The following is a 24,180-nucleotide window of genomic DNA, read 5'->3' on the forward strand; positions in this document are numbered from 1 at the left end:
ATGAGACATAGTTATAGCCTCCTTTCAAGGAATGAGGGGTTCTTGTTCCTTGTAGCAGAGAATTGTATTATAGACTAAGGTCTGGACTGATGAAGTTCTGGAATATAGGTGAGGTCTGGAGCCAACGATCAAGAAAGAATTTTTGAGATGTCTTCGGTGCAAAATGCTGGTTTTATTAAAGCCCAGGGACAGGACCCGTGGGCAGGAAGAGCTGCTGCCCTGGGCCTGTGAGGGGCGGCTGATTATACACCTGGGAGTTGGGAGGGGTTTGGGGATAGCGAACCCTCTGAGGAATTTTGGGAGCAAGGTTTCCAGGACCTTGAGGGGGCTGGTTATTATTGGGAAAAGGTCACTTATTACCGTCTAATAAAACCTGAGACCCTTCAGATGTGTATCAGTGGGCCGTGTGCTTGGGGGGTGATCGCCAACATGTATCTTGGGGGGTTAGAGATAAAGGGAAATTTCTAGAGGAATTTTTATATGTTAAAGTAGACTCACAGGCTGCTGGGGGTCGGACTAGGATTGCCTCCTGCCCTTAGCAAAGTGTGAACATCGAGGCAGTTGAGTCCGCAGAGGAAGTTCCCTCTGCCTATTTCAAGGACTTGTCACTGTGCTACCCAGGCTCATGCCTTGTCCTCAGCTGGCCCTCTGTTCCCCATCATGGACTCTAGGAAAGAAAAGAGTGGGATGGAGGGCAAAACTCCAGCTGCTGCAGATGCTATGGGCTGTTTTCAGTAGTGACAGAACTTGGACTGTATGAACCAATTTACACGAATGTTTCTTACTAAACTCATCATATTGCTAAGCCATACCTGTTTTGTTATGTTGTGTTTTTTAAAACTGTTCTGTGTACAATTTCTTGACTACTTCGATTGTCTTCTATTTAACAGCATTCTAGAAGGGTAGGACAGGGAGACTGATGACGGCTGGGCACATTGGTTACTAGTAGGTAATGGTTTTGGGGAAGAAGTATGATCGCATGGAATGTGAAGAGCATGTAAGAATGAATCATTTATTCACGCCTGCCTACTAAATGTCCCAGGTCTTACGCGAGGCTTGGGTGATGATGTCCCTGCTCTATGTGGTCTATAATCTGGCAGTGGAGGCATGGATGTAACAAACAATTTTACAATTAACTGAAATGGGAACTTCAAATGAGACCCACAGAGTGTTCTGAGAATGCATTATAGGAGCACTTACCTAGTTCTGGGGGGGGTTAGATTGGACAGAAGGGAGCAAGTAAATGGCACTTGGCAGGTGAGGGGTCAAGAACAGGGAACCATGCACGTTCAGATGGAGCTTGCTGTATTTAGGGGCATTATGGGCCCACACAGACGGGAGATGAAACTGTAGCTATTAAAAGCTTGTTGTTTTTAAAGAAATAATTTATACTTTTGCTTCCAAAGCCTTGTGAATTAAAAAAAAAAAAAAGAAAGAAAGAAAATATCATAGGATCAAAGTTTACGGGCTGTGTTACAAAGGAAAACACAGGCCCAAAATGGTATTGCTTCCGTTAAGGCCCTAACTCAGTAAACCAAGACCTAGTACCTAACTTAACTGTAGTTTCAACCCCCCCCCCAACCCCACCCCAGGAATATAACCTGTAACCAATCAATCACCATGGAATTACCTGGTCACTACTAGGAAATGTACTGATAGGCCCTTCAGCTCCCCGTAGGAGGGCAGCCCGGCCTAAACAATGTATTCCATGCTAATTCCTTCTTTTCTTATGCCCTCTCTCTGCCTTTAAAAACCTTTCTTTTGTTTACCTCAGTGGAGCTCTCCTCTCCCATTTGCCCGATGGGGTGCCGCCCATTCATAAATTATTTAATGAAGCCAATTAGATTTTCAAATGGACTTGGTTGAATGTTTTTTAACATTCATCTAGCCTAAGAGTTAGAAAGACGCAATTTATATTCCTTTCCTATAGGCACATAGCTTGTCACCAATAAAGCTGAGCCTTTCTTTTCTAGGAAATTTTGATCACTTTAAAGTTGCTCCCTTCCACACCACACACTTCTGCTTTGCCCCATAGGATGAAAACTACCACTTTAAAATAATAATAATAATAATCTATTGGTTCTGATTCTTCTACTAGAATGTAACCTGCATATGGGCAGGGAACTTTGGTCTTTTTCATTTACTGATATATCCCAAGCAACTAGAATGACGCTTGGCACATATGGGGCATTAAGTTAATATTTTGGGGGGAGAAAAAATTTTCCTCTGCCCTTCAAGATTATTCTGGCTGTTCTAAGAAGTAATGAGATAGATTAACAAGAGAAAATCAAACAAAAGTTGATAATTACACGCATACCTCCAGCAAAGATGGGAGAGACCCAGGAAAACTGAGTAGCTCCCCATAATGATTGAAACCATTACCTTAAATACCATCTTCCGCTAAAGAAAAAAGAAGGTGTTGGTTGCAGATGGGGAGTCAGCAGTCAGCGATGGGAGGTTACTGGGAAAAACACGGTAAATAGAGTAAGATTGTTATGCAGATTAATTCTGCGTCTTCTTGATAAGAGTTTCTAAAGCCTGAGTCACCTCTGCCCTGCCTGGCCTAGCAAGGAGGAAACACCCTTACAAATGAGATTTGCCCTTACAAAGGCAAATCTCTTACAGAAAGGTAACTTCTTGGTTTTCAGAGTTTCTCTCATTTCTGCTGTTTATGAAAAATAACCAGTTTAAAATAATCAATATGCCAAAGAGGCATATCTTAGGCTGGCAAAATCTGCTCCCCTTAAGCTGTAACAAGAATTCTGGAGTTGGACTCAGCTGACTTTGTTGTTTATATAACCACTCAGTGGCCTTCTGGAGTTCTCTTTCTCTGCTAATATTCTGTTAGATTGACACTATAAATTATATATGAAGCAACTTATTTTGCAGAAAAATAACTGGAATGTTGAATATCTTGAATCATTATGTCAACAGAATCTTGAAAAACTAGGACTGTTGGGAAGCTAGCAATTTAATGCTTTCTTAAAATAACTACATCCTTAACCCAAGGGAGTAGAGCTAGACTGTCATACAGCCATTTAATCCAGCTTTAATTTTATACACACGAGGAAACTGATTTATAGCAAGGTTAGTCCAAGATCAGACTGTCTCGTGGACTTGAACGAATAGAATATTTTCATTTTCTTAACTTCGCGAGTTCGAGCTCATTCATAGTGTTGTCTAACCTAAGCTCCTAACCACATAACACCTGTAATGTTAGAGTTCTTCCTGAGAACATTCTGGAACGGATAATGGTGTAGGAGCAGGGAGGGTCTGTATTGAGCCTTTTTCCACTAAGACCTGGAATTTAAATATATGGCATTGATTTTGAAGATATAAAATACTTAAATTGTTTAGGTTTTATCTGTGGGGCTAGTAAGGTGATTCCCTCATCTTATCAGGGTGCCATAAAACAGCACATTTTCTCTGTTCGATTTTCCTTGTGCATCTGCTGTCTGGAATGAATCATTACGTTGTAGAGTCTTTGAGGCAAGGGTCTGTGGCATCTAGGATTTTGGCCATCTCCGTAGTGTCTGGTCCATCCTCATGTATCTCATATCCAGTGGTCATCTGGAAGTTGCAAAGCTGATAAGAAACATTTGCATAATGAGAGCATTGACCTATCTTGTTACTGGTAGAGATTTCAAAAGAAGTAATCAGAAAGAATTGCCCAACACTGGCTTATCAGCCTTTCCCACTTGAATTATTATAGGAGGCAGATAACTTAGAGTTGGGGGAATCTGGGGAAATGTTCCTATTGGAACATGAAGCACTGCCTTTTCCTCCTCATCGGTATGGCATACAAGATCGTGTAGGCCCCATTTATCCAAGGAAAAGAGTATTTTTTTGTGACTGGATGTGTTCCAGCAAAATAAACTCCAGTCGTTTAATGAAGAGTTCTATCTTAATTACATTCAGTTTGCCCCTTTGTAGATTTTTTGAGAGAAAGAGAGAGAGAGAAAGAGGAGAGGGGTCGAGGGGAGGGAGAGAGAGAGGCTCCCAGGCCGACTCCTACCCAGCATAGAGCCTGACGCAGGGCAAGGTCTCACGGCAGAGAGACCATGACCTGATCTGAAGTCAAGAGTTGAACACCCAACTGACTGAGCCACCCAGGCACCCCTGTTTGATAGATATTGCAATCAGCATCACTTAGCACTTTTGCCAGATTTATTGTTAGTATGCTCCTAGTGCTTGTGATGGAGAGAAACGTCAAAAAAAAAAAAAAAATCTGGCAGCAAACCTTAGGAAAAAATAAGGGCTAGAGAGGGTATAAATGTATTTGTCTTTGTTTGTGGTAAAAAATAAACTGCCCAGATGTATCCTGGTATAACAGAAAAAAACTTGATCTTTTGTTTATGCAGGAGTTTAAAATGGGAGTTCTTGGTTGGCAGCTGGTTGTGTCTACACAGTGAACTGGGGACTTAGACTCCTTTTGTCTGGTGGCTGTGCCATCTCACGGGGCATCTCTGCATCTGGCTGTGAAAGGCAGAGGGGCAAGGTGGGGGCTCACCCTCTTTTTTTTTTAAGTCTTAGCTCGGAAATGGCACAGAGCACTTCTGCTCGTAGGTCATTGACTATAACTCAGTTATGTGGCCGCATCTAGCTGTTAAGGATGTTGGGACATAGAAATTATTCATGTGCCCCAGAAGGGGGTAATGGTTATTGATGAAGTTTTGGAATATAGGTGAGGTCTGGAGCCGACGACCAAGAAGTCCTAGAGATGGCTTTGGTGCAAAATGGTGGTTTTATTAAAGCAGGGGGACAGGACCTGTGGGCAGGAAGAGCTGCTGTCCCAGGGTCCGGGTGGGGGGTGGGGGTGGGATGGCTATATACCCAGGAGTTGAGGGAGGTGAGCAAAAGGAATATTTTTTTTTTAAGATTTATTTATTCATGAGAGATGGGGGGGAGGCAGGAGGCAAAGAGGAAAAGGAAGATTTCAAAAGGATTTTCATATGCTAAGGAGGACCTACAAGATACTGGAGGCCTTGCTGTTGTCAAGGTAAAGATTGCTTTTCCCTCTAGGCCCCAACATTAAGACAATTGGAAACTTCCTGAAGAAAGTCGCACCTATCCCACCCTGGGGGGGACAGGGTCGTCTGTGGGATATCAGCTGTGCTTTTCCCTCAGCTAGCCCTGTTCCCCCATCAGTTATTTTTCAGGATTTTCCTTCTTTCCCTCTCTCTTCCTTCTTCCCTCCTCCTCCTTCTTTCCCCTCTTCTGCTCACCCTCCCTCTTTTCTTCCTTCCTTCCTTTTTGCTCTTCTTTTTTACTTTTTATTTTAAGGTAATCATAGACTTTAGACCTTGGAGTTGCAGATACTCCGGGTGGCTTTCTCCCAGCTTCTTCTTATATTAACGTCTATATAACCATAGAACAATTTTCAAAATCTGGCGCAATACAAGTAACTAAACTACAGATCTTATTCAGATTTCACTTGTTTCTCCCCATAGTGTCATTTTTCTGTTCCAGGATCCAGTCCCTTTAGTTGTCTTATTTCCTTAGTCTCTTGTAATTTGTGACAGTTCTTGTCTTTTCATTGCCTTTTATGACCTTGCCACTTTTGAAAGTGTTACTCAGTCTGGGTTTATTTCATGTTTTGTCATGATTAGACTGAGAGTCCTGCCTTGTTGGAAGGCTCCAGAGACAGACAGGTCATCTGCCCTCCGTACAGCATAGCAGAGGTCGCGTGATGTCAGGATGTGTCACACGTGATGCTGACTCTATTCACTTGGCTAGGATGGCACTTTCCAGGATCCTGCACTTGGAACCCCCCCTTGACCTTTGTGTAATTATCAAATGTTTGAGAGTGACCTTTTAAGAATATACATGCTGTTTTCAGCGTTTTTGACCCATAATTTTAGTACTTTTGAGGGATCTTGCCTGCAGCAATTATTACTGTGGTATTCTAATGATGATTTCTATTTCTTCCATAAAAAAAATAGATTTTGGGGGATCCCTGGGTGGCTCAGCGATTTAGCATCTGCCTTCAGCTCAGGGCGTGATCCTGGGGTCCCAGGGTCGAGTCCCACATCAAGCTCCCTGCATGGAGCCTGCTTCTCCCTCTGCCTGTGTCTCTGCCTCTCTCTCTGTGTGTGTCTCTCATGAATGGATGAATAAAATCTTTAAAAAAAACCAGATTTTTGTCAGATATCTGATGGTTACTGATAGATATTAAAGATTCCCACTCTCTTCCCAGCACTTTGTATTTTGGGGATTAAAGCGACCATGGTTTAAATAATATTAAAAATAATAATAATATCAAATGTGGGAAGGTAGATTAGAAGATGAAGGGATTAAAAGAGAAAGATTAGGGGATTCCTGGGTGGCTCAGTGGTTTAGCACCGCCTTCAGCCCAGGGTGTGATGCTGGGGTCCTGGGATCGAGTCCCATATTGGGCTCCCTGCATGGGGCCTGCTGTTCCCTTGGCCTGTGTCTCTCTGCCTCTCTCTCTCTCTTCTGTGTGACTCTCATGAATAAATAAATAAAATCTTTAAAAAAAAAAGGTAACAGATAAGGATGTAGTACTTTGAATTATTGTGGAAGGTCATAGAGGGTTCATGAACTCAAGGGTCCTTATACTGTATTAAAATAAAGGTATTATGTCTGAAACTAATGATATAATGTATGTTGGCTAATTGAATTTAAATTTTTTTAAAAAGCTAAAAACAATATGTAGATATTATAGCAAGTCTACTTGCATTTATTAAAAAGGAGCCAGAGGGGGAGACTTGATGGGATGAACAGTGGGTGTTGTACTGTATGTTGGCAAATCGAACTCCGATAAAAACATATATATATACACACAAAATAAATAAATAAATAAATAAATAAATTAATTAATTAATTAATTAAATAAATAACAGTAACAATAATAAACAAGTAAAAAGGAGCCAGGCAAACATTAATTGGGCATTTACTGTGTACAGGCACTATGCTAAATGCCTTATTTATTTATTTGATTTTTTTATGTATTTATTCATGAGAGACCCAGAGAGAGAGAGAGAGACACACAGGCAGAGGGAGAAGCAGGCTCCCTGCAGGGAAGCCCGATGTGGGACTCGAACCCGGAACCCCAGGATCACGCCCGGGGTGGAAGTTGGCGGTAAACTGCTGGGCTACCTGGTCTGCACAGCTACATGCTTTATATATGTTAACTAGTTCAATCCTGTCAGGCTTCTATGAAGGCAACTGCGTTAGTCCCATCGTATAATTAAAGAACTTGAAGCCCAGGGAGGGTGGATAGCTTGCCCCCAGTCACACAGCTAATAAGTGCAGAGTTAGGGTTCAAACCTCTGTGGTCTGGCTCCAGAATTTGCACCTTAACCACTTGACTCTAAAATGGTGCCCTGGTTGTACTCTGGGCAGGACTGATGTTCATCTAGTTCGCGTTCATCTAGCGGCCACGCCAACTAGCTACTTCTGTTCTGACTACTCAGTGCTGTGCCCTGTGGTGGTTGAATATTTTGGGGCCACTGGTGAATAACAAATGTTCGTATCTCCTAATTATGTTTCAATTGCGCAGTTATTCCATTTGACAGTGTAAGTGAACTTTAGGGAATATTTTCAGGTGTTTCTGTTTGGAGGTGCAGTAGCTTGAACATTCTGACATCCAAACCAAAGTGTTTGGCATGCATTTGTTAATTGTTCTTCCCAATTTTGTGGCATTAACCCAGGTTTGTCTCTGGCCGCAAAGTAGAAGTAGTATGGCTCTTGTTTAAAAGAGATAATTAGGGGCCCCTGGGTGGCTCAGGGGTTGAGCGTCTGCCTTCAGCCCAGGGTGTGACCCTGGAGACCCAGGATCGAGTCCCATGTCGGGCTCCCTGCTTCTCCCTCTGCCTGTGTCTCTACCTCGCTCTCTCACAAATAAATAAATAAACTCTTAAAAAAGGTGGTTACATGTGTGATTAGGTGTGTTACGAAAATGGGGTGTTTGAAAAATGGGGTTACCAGTGTTCTACTCTCTATATGTGCCTGGCACTGACTTGGTGATTTGGCTACTGCTTGTAGACTCTGGTTCAGTGAGCAGCCCCACCTACTTCCTTCCCAGCCTGCCAAGCATTTCTGGTCTAGTAGAAACTACTGGACTCCTGAGGGTGATGGGAATGGCTAGCTACCCCCTACTGAGCAGCCTTTGGGCTGCACCTCAGTTACATTCATATGTCTTAAAATTATTTTGATAATATTCCTTTTAGCTGTTTTTGCTTCAATTCACCTTGAACTATTTACACGTACATCAGAGACATGAGGTTTTCTGGCAGCAAATGGAAATGGGAAAATCTCTGGCAGAAAGTGAAAGAGCTGGACATTTGTTTGGCTCTGCCAGTGACTTACTGTGTTACTTTGGGAAAAATACTTAGCCTCTTTGGGCCTTTTCTTTCTTTCTTTCTTTCTTTTTTCTTTTCTTCTTTTCTCTTTCTTTCTCCTTCCTTCCTTCCTTCCTTCCTTCCTTCCTTCCTTCCTTCCTTCCTTCCTTCTTTTCTTTCTTTTCTTTCTTTCTTTCCTTTCTTCTTTCTTGATGTATTTATTTATTTTAGAGAGAGTGCAAGCATGAGCAGGAAGGGCATAGGGAGAGGGGGAGAGAATCCCAAGCCGACTCCATGTGGAGCCTGACGCAAGGCTTGATCCCATGACCCTGAGATTATAACTCTGAGATCACAACCTGAGTCAAAACCCAGAGTCTGCACCACCCAGGGCCCGCCCTCTGTTTTCTTATCCACAAAGATCGAAAGGACCTCATCTGGCTGCAGCATGCTTTGATTTAGTGCTGAAGTGAGTTTTTATATAGGCTGGATGATGATTTGCTTGTCTTGCCATTTAAATAAATGCTAAATGTAGCTCCCAGATAATGCTGGTGACAGAGGATTATATTTTCGTACTTCTGAGAAAGAAAAATGGCAAAATACAAAATTGTGTAAAACTTGCGTTGGAGATTCATATAGTACCATTAGCTGATAAGACCAAGGAAAAATAGCATGCTTTCATTCGGTCTTAGAGACCCTTCATTATAAAACATGTCCCATTTTCAGAAATGTTAAGGTGTGGAATTCATTCCAGTTAACAAATGCACAGGGAAAATCAAACAGGAAAAACATCGTATTTTATGGTACCCTGATAACAAGATGATGTCACTTTACTGGCCCCACAGATAAACAATTCAAATATTTTATGACCTCAAAATCAGTAACATTCATTGAAATTCCAGGTCTTTGTGAGAAAGGCTACACTGGTGTGACGCACTGCTGCATCTTAGACTTGATGAAATATGATAGGAAGGCCACAGTGTCAGCATAGTGATAACCTGCATCTTTGTTGGCACCTGAGCTGCCCAACCCAGATAGGGTGTACATCTCTATCATTATGTTCCGGAACTGCTTATAGACAAGCCAGAGATGGGAAATAGAACGCAACTGACTAACCGTGCCTACCTCCTGAAGCCGTGTTGGGACTCAAAGACTCAGCTCAAAAAAATGATTCCAGAGAAGTCTCATCTCCGACGCAATCCCTGTCTTCTCTGTCCTCACAGGGCATCATGCAAGCTTGTGTCATTACACGGCACAGTCTTTGATAGTGGTTTCCTTCCATTTCTCCTACTAGAAGCTATTCAGAGGCCTCATGAGATTGCACAGGAGTAGCAGACAGTCTGGAGTATAGTTTGCATTCACCTATGTTCACTGAAGGAAGACAGATAAGAAGATAGAAAGCAGAGAAGGATGGATGACTGCTTTATGGATTATAGGAATGGTTTTTAGATGACTCAGGCCACCATTTGTCACCAAGAAATATGATGCAAGGGAATTTTGAATGAAGATTTAAATTTCAGGGAACATAATTGTTCAAGAAAGCACACGGAAAATCAGTCCATTGTTTAGCGGCAGGACCGATTTGGGTGAAAATAGATTTGGGTGAAAATAGACTAAGCACCCACCATGAAACTCTGCAGAGAACCAGTGTCATGAAAAATCTTCTGATAGGCAGCACTTTGCTCTGATGCTAATATCAGCTGGGCAGCTACTGTACCTCCGTCTCGGTTTCCTTATCCACAAAATGGCAAGACTCAGAGTACGTGATAGGATTGCTGTAAGCAATCAGTCACATATATATGTGATTAGTACCCTGCCTGGCATACAGTGGAGAAGGAAATCAGTATCAGTTGTTATTATCTGTGTATTCGTCATCAGTTGGCAAAGAGTTGAGGACCAACGGAAGTGTTTTATTGGTCTCTAATTTGGCAATTCTTTCTAGGGGTTTTTTTGTTTGTTTGGTTTTTTTTTTTTTTTTTTTTAAACCAAGGTTGTAGCTTCCTTATTTTGTTTCCTTAACTTTCAGCTCTATATAAGTACTCCGTTACTTAGGGGTTATCATTCTTCACTTCTCAGGGATCTCCTCATCAGCTAAAGCTACGCTTTCCCCCTTTTTCATTTTCAGTGAATTGATTGCTTCTTTTTGCAAATGGACAACTCAGCATTTGAAATGCAAGAAGATTCTGCCCAGAATGCTTCATCTATGGGGAAGATGAACACCACCTACAGAATGGTAAGGTGGAGGTTTACTCCTTGAGATGAGCTCCCCCTAACCCTTTATGCAGAGCTCAGGGAAGGAGCCCTTTTAGACCAGCTTTCCATAGGTGATTCTCTTTAGAAAGGTAGCATCTCCTGCTCTGAGCATTTCTTTTTATTTTTTTATTTTTTTTATTTACTTATGATAGTCATACAGAGAGAGAGAGAGAGAGAGGCAGAGACACAGGCAGAGGGAGAAGCAGGCTCCATGCACTGGGAGCCCGACGTGGGATTCGATCCCGGGTCTCCGGGATCGCGCCCTGGGCCAAAGGCAGGCGCCAAACTGCTGCGCCACCCAGGGATCCCCGCTCTGAGCATTTCTTGATTTGCTTTCTGTCTCATAAACTCTTAGCTCATGTATTTGTAATGTGAAACCAAGAAATAGTAACAAAAAAATACGTGGACCTGTCACGCTAGTTACGTTACTTTCCCCGTGCTTATTACTTATACATGTAAGTGCTTATGTACATTCTGGAACTAAGAAGTTTTTAGAATATAGTCTTTATAACTTCTTTAATTTTCAGGCGAAGAAGTTGGTAAATAGGGACTAATTAGCTGCACTGGAATGCATTTTATAATCAACCTGAACTGGCTACATCATTTTCTAGTAATTTATTCTGTGCTTCAGCGTTTCATAGGTTCATTTTTTTCCTTATTTATTTGGGTGTCAGCGAAGTGTATGGGATATGTTTGTGTGTATGTTTGTATTTATTTATACTCATATTTACACATGTATTATCTTACTGAGTATATTTATTCGACAAATGCATTTTTTAAGTAAAAGAAAATATAAGCCAAATTGAGAAAGGAGGCCATATTTTTAACGCATCAAGAATAGAAAATAATGGCTTCATAATTTCTCTTAGGAGAAGAAGAGGCAGTGGTCACTGATGCGCATTTTCCTGGTGTGTCTCTTGGCGTGCACCGTCACCACAGCAGTAGGAGTGCTGATACTTTCCTTGGTTTATCTTCAGAACTCTCAGCCACATTCACAAGTCCATCTAGAACTCCAAGCTGGGCCTCTGCAAACAACGGTTCCCCTAGTGCAAAAGGCTGTTGATCCAAAATTCCAGTTTCTTAATCATTTGCCTAAATCCAAGGTATGAATCACACATTTAGGAAAAAGAATCATCTATTGTAACAGTGATTTCAAAACAAAGTTTCCATTGCGTGTGTACTAAGCTTTGTTCTCTCCTCATGACAAGGAGCCAACTGTTGGCCATCTAGAGGAAGGGAGGTGAGCCATCGGGAGAAGGAAGGGCTGGATTCCTGTTGGCCCCAGGCAGAGATTGTCTCTCATAGCCAGCTCTGTGTCCAGTTAAAGGGGAGGACTGTGGATAGACAAATGCAAAGCTCTCTATTCTCTTGTCAGGACAGGTGTTTCTTTCACGTCTGTCATGGGCTGGACTGAAAGCCCAGGGGCTACTACTACTGTCATTCCTGGAGTCTCGCAGACCCATCCTTCCTCTTCTGGGATGCTAGTCTTCACTCCTCACCACAGCCTTTTCTGTCTTGCCTCCCACTTACTCTGCAGGCCCCAGTGGCCTCATGTCCTTCAGGTGGCTTGCATATGTTGACGGTCGCTTGCCTGTGACTTTTCAGGTGTTTGAATTCCCCGGTGGTGCAATCCAGTGGGCCCGGTACAGGAATGACGTCAAAGAGTATCTCAGCGTTGAAGAAGAGGCCTTTGGCAGCAGCTTGAACAGTCAGAGATCACAGATGACTCTGGGGACCCTGAGAATAAAAAGCAATGGCCTCCGGGCCCCTCACTGGCACTTCAATGCTAATGAGCATGGCTACCTTGTACAGGTATAACCAGTTGGCCTGTGTTCTGCGCCTCAGTGTTTATGCTGTGTGTCCTCCAGCTATTATTTTAGTTGTTGCAAAACCTACTCAAATAAGTGACAGGCAACACCCAGGTTTTGGCGGTGTGTTCAATTAGATTAGTTAGCAGTGCCCTGAAGCAGTAACCTGTTTGTTGTAATTAATCTTGGCATCACTTTGAACTTCTTTCTTCAGTATGAAATCATTTTTCACTCGCTATTGTTAAAATAAGATTAATGTTCCATCCTTTGAGCCAAAGCTGAAACTCGTAGCTCTGATCCAGTGATCAAAGAAATGGCAGCTTTCTTCTAAGGAAAAAAAGCAATTTGTTGGTGTTCAGCCTGTGGAGTCCCTAAGATCAGGGCAATTGGATGCCATTTTATGGTTCAGACTTTTTAGAATTTCTGGGAGTCACGTGAAAGAGAGCTGGGGTGATATGAGCATTTTCCACTTGAATTTCAAATAATTCATTAATTCTAAAAAGTATTTGTTGTTACCTTCTGTATTCCACATACTGGGGGAGGAGCAGTGACTAAGCGCTCATGGCACTTCCAGAGTTTGGTCTTGCCCCCGTGACCTTGTTAAGAGATCAGCCAGTGTCATGTGACATATTTCTGTTGTGTTACTAAAACTCCTTTTTTTTAAGCAATTCATTCAGTTTTAGAATTTTCGATAGGAAGAGAGATTAGAGTTTCATCTATCTGAGACCAAACACTTCTTATTCTTAGGAGAGAATGGAGGCTCAGAAAGATTCACTTTTCTAAAGGTAAACTGTAGTTGTTGGCTGGACTGGGACAAAGTCGATGTTTTCTGACATTTTGTCTTTTACCACATATATAAAATATGTAAAAGAGGATAGTCTCAGGGCATCTGGGTGGCACAGTCATTTAAGTCTCTGACTCTTGGTTTCAGATGACATCATGATGTCGGGGTTGTGAGATTGAGGCCTGTGTCAGACTCCACGCTCAGTGTCTGCTTGAGATTCTCTGTCCCTCTTCCTGGGCCCCTCCCCATCTCCTAAAATAAATAAATAAATAAATCTTTTTTGGGGAAAAAAAAAGACAGTCTCTAAAAGGTTAGTTCCCATGGCTCTGGCTGAGTAGTGGCAGGGTAGTAGGAGGAAAGAAAGGCAGGTAAGTAGAAGGGGACCCTTAAAAACAGACCCCAAGGTTGGGAAATTAGTCTGGAGTGTGTTCCAGTAGATAAAAGGCCAGGAATCCAGCTCAGTCTGGGGAGCTGTTCTGGATGTCCAGTTTATAATCTGAACTTCTAAGTGTGGGCTAGAAGTTGGTCAAAAGTTACAACTTCCAGTTCCAAACTCATATTCCAAAATGAATATATCATGCAATGTAATATACAGCATGGTGACTTTAGTTAATAATACTGTATTATAAATTTGAAAATTGCTAAGAGAGTAGATCTTAAAAGTTCCCGTCATAAGACAAAATTCTAATGAGGCAAGTGGATGTTAAAACTAGACTGGTGGTGATCATTTCATGATATGTACAAGGATCAAATCTCTATGTTGTACACCTGAAACTAATATAATGTGAGTCAATTATATCTTAATTATAAAAATATAAAAAATTCAACTGTAAAGGAAATACATGTGGGCTAGAATATTGTTTAGATCCCAGGAAAATTGTAGGATCTCTCACTCACATGGTAAGGAACCAGCCAATAGAATGTGAAGGAAGCCCCTTTCCTGCATATTCACCCATGGAGGGCACTTTGTTTCTGAGTGTCTTCAGGAAAGCCTTGGAAGGAGTGGCCTCAAGAGGAGTGGGCATCTGGGGTGGCCAGTGTGCATGGCCCTGCAGTGCCTACCCCGCTGGCTACTGTGCTGTCTCTGCTGGGCATTTGGAGTAGTTGGTCCCTTGAGATGAATAGATACACACTTTATTGCTGTTCTCTGCCTGTGGACTTGGAGAGAGCTCTTTAGAAGTTTACCTTTCCCCTGGATCTTTTTATCTTTTTTTTTTTTTTTTTTAGATTTTATTTATTTATTCATGAGAGACACACACAGAAAGAGAGAGAGAGGCGCAGCAGAGGGAGAAGCAGGCTCCACTCAGGGAGCCCAATGTGAGACTCGATCCTGGGACTCCAGGATCAGGCCCTGGGCTGAAGGTGGGCGCTAAACCACTAAGCCACCAGGGCTGCCCTTCCCTGGATCTTTAATACCCATCTGGAACTGAGTTGTACATGCCTGTGTAGACACAACAAAGACTTATTTTTTAAAAAATGTTTAATTTATTTATTCATGAGAGAGAGAGAGAGAGAGGCAGAGACACAAGCAGAGGGAGAAGCAGGCTCCATGCAGGGAGCCCGATGGGGGACTCAATCCCAGGACTCCGGGATCACGCCCCAGGGGGAAAGCAGACACTTAAACTGCTGAGCCATCCAAGATCCCCACATCTGTAGTGTTAAAATTTCATAGGGTGGTGACTAGTGAAAAAAAAAAAAGACTAAAATGGTACCTTATAAGAGAGGTAGTGAAAAAAGTTTGAGAAACATTACTCTAAAGTGGTGTAAAATATGTTTTCTGTTTATGTTTCAGGGCACAGCATGGATTGGGGTGGTGGCTAATGGTGGTGAAGTTACCACGTACAATGTAACAGCCGGCCAAGTGATCTTCTTCCCTAAAAATACTCTACACTGGATAAAGAATGTGGGAAATGAAGACTGCTTTTTCTTGCTCTTCTTTTCCACACATGATGAACTTCAGACCCTGGACGTTGATGATGTATTTTTTTCTGTACCTGAAGACATTGCTTCCAGGTCACTTAAGGTCTGTACCACTGCTGAAAACAAATCCCTCCTTGAGGGTGTGCATTACATAGGCACAAAGAAAGCATGAGTATTTGTTTCTAGGGTAGCAATTAGTAGGGTAAGAGTTGGGTAATGAACTCAAGAACATAACCTGTATTCCTGCTAAAGATATAAAACTTGTTGAAATTGACTTAGCTTTTACTTTCCTTTATGAAGGATTTCCACAGGAAACTATAGTGAATTGGTCAAAAAGTTTTGATAGAGTTAATAACAATTACTATAATTTATGTCTCTGAAAAGCCTTAAGCTCATTCAGGGAGAAGGTTGCTACAGATGATGTAATTCTGTTTTCCTAATCTAATGTAGAGAAGCTCATTGTTTTCCTGAAGGAAAGCTACTCTTGTTCTCTAAATACTTCTGTTATCATGGAGGGACTGACTGCTCATAGGGCCGGGCGCGACGGAGAGGGCCAGATACGGATGCTGACAATACAAATGGGGGATCAGAAGAATTGGTGATGGCCCGTGTGTGGCAACTGGAAGGGGTTCTGTGATAAATTTAGAAATTTATTTGGGGGGGGGGAGGGTGAGATTTATGTTGCAGCAGATCCTGGTCTAATTAATGTTAAAGGGAGAAGAGGAAAAAAATGAGTCATTAGGAGAATATTGGTAAATATGAGAACCAGTGTATCCTTTTGTAGGAGTTATGATGATTATAAAATATCAACACATTTAAAGCCAAAATGCACTGAGAACTTGGAGGATTGTCATAAATATCACAAGGCTTAGGCTGATTGAGGTCAGTCAGCCCTTTGACTAGGCCACTGAAAAGCACACTGGTTCAACGCTATCCTGTCCTCAGCCACCTACCCTTCTATTATGAAAATTTGCAGAATGTCTCACAAATACTTTATACAATGTTTTTAAAAATATTTTATTTATTTATTCATGAGAATACACAGAGAGGAGAGAGAGAGCCAGAGGCACAGGTAGAGGGAGAAGCAGGCCCCATGCAGGGAGCCCAACATGGGACTCAATCCAGGGTCTCCAGGATCATGCCCTGGGCTGTAGGTGGCGCTAAACCACTGAGCCACCGGGGCTGCTCCTACATTATACAATTTCTTCTGTGTTTCAGCCTGAAGGTGGAATTAATTTCATTAGAACGTTCCAGAAGCAACAAGAGGATCAGGGGGTCAACCTTCCTCCCAACTTGGCAGAACTGGTTATAAATCCCAGTTATGTACAGTCGCCAGACAGTCTTGTGTGGAGATATTTTTATGACCTTAAAGGTATAGTATGTTATTCTATGAAACCTTTTTAGTTAAGTGTTTATATATATGATTATATAGGTGTATTGGATTGGGATGTAAGCTTTTTTTTTAATTTTTGATTTTTAAAAATTTTATTTATTTATTCATGAGAGACACAGAGAGAGGCAGAGATGCAGGCAGAGGGAGAAGCAGGCTCCATGCAGGGAGCCCGATGTGGGACTTGATCCCAGGTTCCCAGGATCACACCCTGGGCTGAAGGCAGGCACTAAACTGCTGAGCCACCGGGGCTGCCCTCTTTTTTTTTTTTTTTTTTTTTTAATAGCGGGTCACAATCAGGAGGAGTTTGAAAAAATACATTTCTCTACATAGTAGGAAATGAGAGGAAAGGAAGAGAAGCAAAAGAGAATGTTGCAGAGGATTTCAAAGGGTGACGGGTGTGCGTTGGGGCTAGAGGTGCCTTGGGAAAGAAGGCTGATGAGAGAGAAGTGTCTAGGAATGCAGGTATTGGAAGCTGTGCTAATGAATTTATACTTTACTTTGATGGGAAGAGCAATTAAGGGATTTTAAATCGATTTTAAATTAAGTTTGAAAAACTTTTTTAAAGATTTTATTTATTTATTCATGAGAAACACACACACACAGAGGGAGAGGGAGAGACACAGCAGAAGTAGAAGCAGGCTCCATGCAGGGAGCCCAATGTGGACTCAATCCCGGGTCTCCAGGATCAGGGCCTGGGCTGAAGGTGGCGCTAAACCGCTGAGCTGCCCAAGTTTGAAATTTTAAATTAGGTTTTGTATTTATTTTTAAAAATTATTTTATTTTGAAGTTAATTGACAAGAAAACATTAATTTTAGGCGTTCAACATAATGATCCATTATTATTGTGAAATGATCCACTACAGTCTAGTTAATGTCTATCGCCACACATAGTTACATAATTTTTTTTCTTGTAATGAGAACTTTTAAGATCTTAGCAACTTTCAACTATGCAATACAGTATTATTAACTATAACGGCCATATGAAGTACATCCCCATGACTTACCTATCTTATAACTAGAAGTTTGTACCTTTTGACTCCTTTCACCCACCCTGCAGCTACCTTACTCTCTCTCTGGCAGTCACCAATCTGTTGTCTGTATCTATGAGCTTGTTTTTTGTTCATAGATTCCACAAATAAGTGAGATCATATGGTATTTGACTTTCTCTGACTTATTTCCATTAGCATAATGCCTTAAGGTTCATCCGTGTTGTCCCAAATGGCAAGACCTCATTCTTTCTTCTGGCTAGATAATATTCCACTCTATGTATATGCCACGTTCTCTTTATCCATTCATCCACTGATGGACGCTCAGGTTGTTTCCATATCTTGGCCGTTGTAAATAATGTTGTGGTGAATATGGGGGTGCAGGTATCTTTTCGTGTTAGTGTTAGTTTTTTGAAGTGATGGCTAATCTAGCTGAATTGTGGATTGGAAGAGGACAGATGAGAGGCAAGGAGATGAGTTAGGGGCTCCTGAAGTGTCCCTCAAGTGAGGGATGGTGGTGGTGGCCTGCAACGTGGCAGTTTTGAGAGGGAGAGAATTATTATGAAGCAGGAGAATTTAAGAGGTAGGACTGATGGGACTTAGTGGACTGGCTTGAGGGTGAGGTACAGATTGGCCTGTAGGAGGACTCTCAGGTCTGTCTGAAAGAGTCACTCTATGTTAGAAATTGCAGGAGAGCTTGGAAGGTAGGACACTGATCTGACCATCTCAGGTCAGTGTCTTAGGGGCACATAGGATGTGGTGGCAGTGGTTCCTACACACGTTTCCTGTAACTACAGAAGAGCTTATGTACCTTAGTGGGACTACATTTGGTTCTCCTTTTGTACTACCATTTTGAAGTATTTTATCTTGTTTTTTTTTAAACTTTCTCTCAGGTTCAAAAGAATATCAATTTCCAGGAGGAGTAATACAACTGGCACAATATTGGAAAAATGCAAGTGAACTAAGCAACCTTGAAAAAATTTTTAGTGAATTCCTGAATCAGGTAATTGAGAAAAAAAATTTGTAAATATTTATATTGAGACAGAGTGCTCAAGAGAGAGCATGAGAGGAGGTGGGGGGGGCAGGGAGGGGCAGAGGGAGAGGGGGAAGCAGACTCCCCACTCAGCAGGGGGCCCACCTCGGGGCTCCATCCCAGGACCCCAGGATCATGACCTGACCCAAATATGGATGCTTAGCTGAGCCACCAGGAGCCCTGAGGAAAAAAATTAACAATCATTAAGATGGATGAAATATGAGATTTAGATCGGATTCAGCCTTCTTTTGGAAAAAAGGAAAAGGAAAAATCTAGTCAAATGTTACTTGATTAATGGAAACTATTGACTGAGGCCTCTGTGGATGTGGGAGCTTTACTTCTTGGCATGGGTAGTTACATTAATGAGAAGACTGGATGCTTGTGAGACTTCTCTTTCATTTGTTTTTAAATGTTCAACTGGCTGCATTGCAAGAGTACAACGGTGGCATCAAATTCCCTGAGTCAAGTCCTAGGGCTACTACCACTGTGCGACCCTAAGTAAACTACTCAGCCAGTCTACATTTCAATTTCATCCCCTGCAAAAAAGAGGGGGAATAATAGTACCAACCCTACAAGATTGTTGTAAGGAAAAAGAGACATCATAAAAATAAGGGATATAAAAAATTACATGTTCTCAGTGAGGGCTGCAGAAAAGTTATAATTAGGATTATATAAATGGTTAAGTTGCTGAGTCGAGTGTTTGCTGAATAACTGGATTTACTTTTTCCCCCCTTTTTCAAGCATCAAAATGCCCTCACTTTGAGTACACTCAGAATTTATAACAATGGATTACGACAGCCACATTTTCATTTTAATGCAAATGAAATGGGATACGTGATAAGTGGATGCGCAAAGGTAATTTCTCCAGGAACAGCTTTTTGAACTTTCCTTTTTATTGTTTTAAGGATTTATTTATTTATGAGACACAGAGAGAGGCAGAGACACAGGCAGAGGGAGACGCAGGCTCCCTGTGGTGAGCCCAATGTGGGACTAGACCCCAGGACCCCGGGATCATGCCCTGAGCCAAAGGCAGATGCTCAACCAGAGAGCCACCCAGGTGTCCCTTGAATGTTCTTTTTTAATGTAGAAAGAAGGAAACAGGAGGTTTTTGTTTTGGTTCAGATGTTGGTAACATTTAAAGATTTGGTGCTAATGGCTTTGGGGGTACAGGATCCAAAGAAGACAGGCCATGCTAGATAGCTTCTCACTTTGATGTTAGCATGAGAAGAGGCTAAGAACGCATCAGAAATGATAAAGAAGTGATCACTTACAGTGAAGGGTTTGAAACATTTTACAGTTTCAGAGTTTCACATGTTTAGGTATTGCAAGGTTTACTGTGCTGCCCTTTGGGGAATATGAAGTAGCCCTTTGCCTCTCAGAGTAATGTGAGTGGGATGGCTGGGTAAGTGTGGAGCGGCAGCGGTAGGAAGGCCACGTATCCCCGTTTCTGCAGGATCCTTCTGATGTACGCTGGTCTTGATGAAACTGGTGATTCTTCAGAGAGTCTTGGTTTGGATGATCAGTTATATGGTTACCATAAAAAAAGCCAAACTGAAGAAAAGCCATATTATGGTAGTGACTTGACCATAGTTCTTCTGGACTTTCCCGGGACTCCCTGGGGAACTCTCCAATGGCCTACACAGGTCAAATGGATGTCTAGCTTGTATTTGTCTGTACCTTTCCAACAGGAAGAGCCAAACCAGACTGAATTGTGCTGGTTATGTCATACATAGCAAAAGTCTTGTTTTATGTTTTGAGAGGTGAAGGCTTTAATACAATGGAAAAGGGCATTATGATCTCTCACAAATTATATTTCAAGGATCAGATTTTATTTTTGGTTTGCTTGTGTGTTCATGAGCGTGCATTTGTGCACGTTTCATCTCTGAGCCTTTTAAGGAAGACTGTTAGGATGCTGCAGTCCTGGAAGGCTGAATTTTCCTAAGTAGAAAGGAGGGCATGAGGACAGTAAAACACCAAAATGTAGGCTTTCTGCCTAATTGTAGAATTTATAACCCTTAATTAGAACATAGTGATTGATGTTTTTTTTTGCAAGATATTTCACAGTATTGAACTCACTAATGCATTTTGAGGAATGTTTATTACTTAGAGTATCTTTTGACTTCTGTGGGGCTATCTCACAGAAGGAGATTTTATATGAAAGATGGCCTCTTATTTCTGCTATTTACCCCCTCACTAAAAAAGTCCTTTTATAACTGTATGTTTTTATTCATCTGTTCTTCATTAATACTTCTCCTTAATAAATATTTGGTTTTATTTGCTTAACTTCACCATTGTTCCCCTCCCCCCCCTTTAGGTGGGCATTATCAATACTCAGGGTACCATGGAGTTTAACGTTTACATTGGAGATGTGGTATTTTTCCCCGTCGGAACCCAACATTACATTAGGAGCGCATGTGATGAGGATTTGCTTTTCCTTCTTGCCTTCAGCACTGGAGACCAGGTGAATGAATATAAGCCAGTTGTAGAGGTTGCTGAGTGCCCATGATGTATAGAATATCCTGCGAAGCAAACGTGCCTGGACCACAGGAGGCCCTAGTAAACATGAGCTGAATGAATGCATGAATGAACTAGCAGAACCTATGTGTGAAGAGAAGAATCAAATAATAATCTCATTTGGTTATAAAGGGATCTAATAGGTCACATTTTCTCCCGACTCCTGAGTTGCCAACCAGTTGGGAAACACACACACGTAGACACAGAGACAGACAGAAATACACAGTGAGACGGATCCAGAGGGACCAATTGAGAGAGGCTGACTGAGAAAGAGAGAAAGGAGAGTGAGAGAGACAGGGAACAAGGACAGAGTCAGCCCCAGCCGCCTGGACGGCCAGTCAGACAAGCAGAGAGCGGCCTGTGTCTGGCTGTGGAGTAGGACGACGAGTTACCTGGCAGGCAACGAGGTTTGCTCTGCTGGGTATGGAGCTAGGAGAAGCCCTTTTGTTACTAGTCCCCACTCACAGGAAGATGGAGGGTCTTCCCTCATCAAAGAGAACTACCCTTCAGTAGGATAGATGCCCTTCCAAAGAGTTTCAGGTGCCTCAGCACCTCTAGTGGTCAATTGCATGAGAAGGTGAGCTCGAGGGAAGGCAGGCATAGGAGGTGACCATTCACAGGAATTCATAAGGCTGTCAAGTCACACAGCCAAGTACCCTGCTGTCTGGCAAGTGCCTTGACGGCTGTAGGATCTTTGTAGGGATCTGAGGACTTTGGTGCTGATACATCTTGTTTGCGTTTCCCCTGCCAGTTGCAAACCCTTGACATGGATGATTATCTCCAGGCCACAGCCGACCATATCCTGGCCCAACTTTTCTTCAAGAAGCAAAGCGAGTTTAAGAAGATCCCCAAATTCAAGGAGGACCAGGCAATCAACCTGCCTTAGATTTGCCTGATGAGTTCACATTTACTCTTCCTTCCTCATCTGTTATTATTTTTAAAGAAGGATCACTTTGCTAATGAACCTGGAGCTCTTTACAGAGTAGAGGTGGGAAAGCAGGTACAAAAGAGCCTGCTCATTAGCTGATGATGATTACAGGCAGTGCATGCTAAGGGAGCATTTCAATATATTCTGTGTCGATTAGTAAATCTATGGAGGAGACCCGATAAATCAATATGTTTTTGTATGGATTTTAGTGTATTTGTATATATTTATTTTCCTTTTGTTACCTCAGATTTTATTACTTTCAGTGAAAAATCATTCCTTTTATGCAGATCAGTAAATCTTATTACTATGCATATATTTTTGTCGTTCTTCACCGTGAAAGAAAGTCAGCCTATGTACGTACTTACTAAGGCGCCGGAACCCACGTACCTCAAATCTCGTCTGGAGAGTTCAGTATAGAACCCTTTGGCTGCTGATTCCTGACGCTTTTGTTGGAATGGAGATACTTTATACAATGGCAGAATTTTCAAGGACTCCTCATTTGACTGGTTTTATATTTACTGTGTATTAGCTGAGAAAATACTCAGTGATAAACTAATTACGAATTCAGTACCTTCTTTGAATGTATTGGATTTCGTTAATCACATCGGCAACTATTTACATTTGAGGAGTAGTCATCCCTGTATTTGAGAAGCATGTGGTTTACTTAGTCCATCGGCAATGCTGGCTCTTTATGTGGATGCACACACACCACTTGTCATCACTTGAAAACTGGTAGGGGCTGGTGGTCTCCAAGGGGCTGGGGGCATTATCTTAGTGGAAAAGTTTGTTCAGATCTACTCTGTGCTGGGTTTTGTTTACAATTCATTTTAACAAGCGTCTGGTACCCCTTCATTGTGCCTGGTTACTGCTGTTAGTTCTGGTTTTTATAGGACCATTTATATAGGCTGTTAATCCTATATAAAATTCTCAAGTTGGATCCCTTCTAACATGAGGAAGTAGCCATCTCCCTTATATACCTAATCAGATAACAGAAGGCCTGTTATCACTTGGAACTACTGTGTATTACCTTATTACCTTTTCTGGAAGAGCCGGTCAAGATGAGACTTGATAGCAATGGGAGTTTTATGATGGCAATGTTGTTTTGAAGAGACTTTATAGGGAATAGGTCACCATTCAGGAAGAGGAACATCGTTGAGAAGATGTAGGGAACAGCACAAGGCAATAGGTATATGGAAAGAGGACGTCCAGATAGAGGGGAAAATAGTCATCAAAGGTAAAGGGCAATGTGTGTAGACAGAGTTTATAATTTTTGTTTTACTTTAGGAACTTTTTTATGTACTATAAACTAGTTCATAATCCATTTTCTTATATTAGGAAGTACTGTATCAGGTTTTATTTAGTAAAGATTTTATGTATCTTTGTATATTATTTTGCCATTGTAATTTTCAATGAAATCTGTTCTTGTGGTTTTATGTATTTGAAGCATTATTGGTTTCCCTAAGTGCATCCTTGAAATATGACTTAGGAATCCAATCTACTATGTATTTAAAAAAGAAAAATCTTAAAAATAAAAATCTAATGAAGACAATTCAATTGGAATACTGTTGGTATGTTATTCTATGGCGGGATGTGTTCTACTTTGTTACTCTAATTTTAGTCCTTTATCCCTTTTTGGGATGCTGATTTCTAGTTTTCATACCATTTTATTCTCAAGGGTCACTTAGTCCACTTATACTCAAGTGCTTTAAGCTTTTTGGTATATCAACTTTATTAATTACCAAATCCACAGATTAAAGAGTGAATTGCTCAATCAGACTGATTATTTGGCATCATTCAAGCAAAACCCAGACATTTGAAAACCTCCTTTAAAACTGCACCCACAGGAACCATTTTATACACACAGTTTATAATACAGACACAGTTGATTCTTTTGAAATGGTGCGAATTGTTCTTAACTGTTTTAAGAAATCTTATAAAAGAACTCTTTAAACAGTGCTTTGAATAACTGAATGGAATGAATTAATTTGAAGAGAGGAACTACAGGTTAGGTAAACAATCCTGAATGTTCCTTATTGCTTCTAAATAGCGGAGGTTGGTTATAAAATGTGTCTTGGTTCATAGCCTCATCCTTCCCTGTTGAGAAGTAATCAGGCTGCTTTTTATCACCCAACTGATTACGGAAAAGGAGAATAGTTAAATGTTACTATATAACTTGATTTCCAATGAGTGTATTTTTTCAACATTCAAAAATGACTCAGCAGTATAATTGCCTTAAAAAACTAAAAAAGATCTTTATATATT

General features: G+C 41.4%; 1 protein-coding gene across 2 annotated transcripts in view; it reads left to right on the forward strand.

Moving 5' to 3' along the window:
• LOC129495499 (lung adenoma susceptibility protein 2 homolog) overlaps positions 1–23,345 on the forward strand; it is a 58,526-nt gene extending 35,181 nt beyond the window's left edge. The window contains exons 2-10 of one of the 2 annotated variants that reach the window (XM_055303065.1): positions 10,426–10,533; positions 11,423–11,656; positions 12,159–12,365; positions 14,938–15,168; positions 16,284–16,437; positions 18,337–18,446; positions 19,218–19,331; positions 20,791–20,937; positions 21,742–23,345. In XM_055303065.1, the coding sequence (XP_055159040.1) occupies positions 10,450–10,533; positions 11,423–11,656; positions 12,159–12,365; positions 14,938–15,168; positions 16,284–16,437; positions 18,337–18,446; positions 19,218–19,331; positions 20,791–20,937; positions 21,742–21,876 (1,416 nt within the window). In that variant the 5' untranslated portion in view covers positions 10,426–10,449 and the 3' untranslated portion in view covers positions 21,877–23,345. Of the gene's footprint in view, positions 1–10,425; positions 10,534–11,422; positions 11,657–12,158; positions 12,366–14,937; positions 15,169–16,283; positions 16,438–18,336; positions 18,447–19,217; positions 19,385–20,790; positions 20,938–21,741 lie in introns of those variants that run through there. The other variant, XM_055303068.1, reaches the window with a different exon arrangement.
• Positions 23,346–24,180: the final 835 nt, after the last annotated feature.

The sequence above is a fragment of the Nyctereutes procyonoides genome, unplaced genomic scaffold (genome assembly GCF_905146905.1).
Source record: "Nyctereutes procyonoides isolate TBG_1078 unplaced genomic scaffold, NYPRO_anot_genome, whole genome shotgun sequence".
NCBI lineage: Eukaryota > Metazoa > Chordata > Mammalia > Carnivora > Canidae > Nyctereutes > Nyctereutes procyonoides.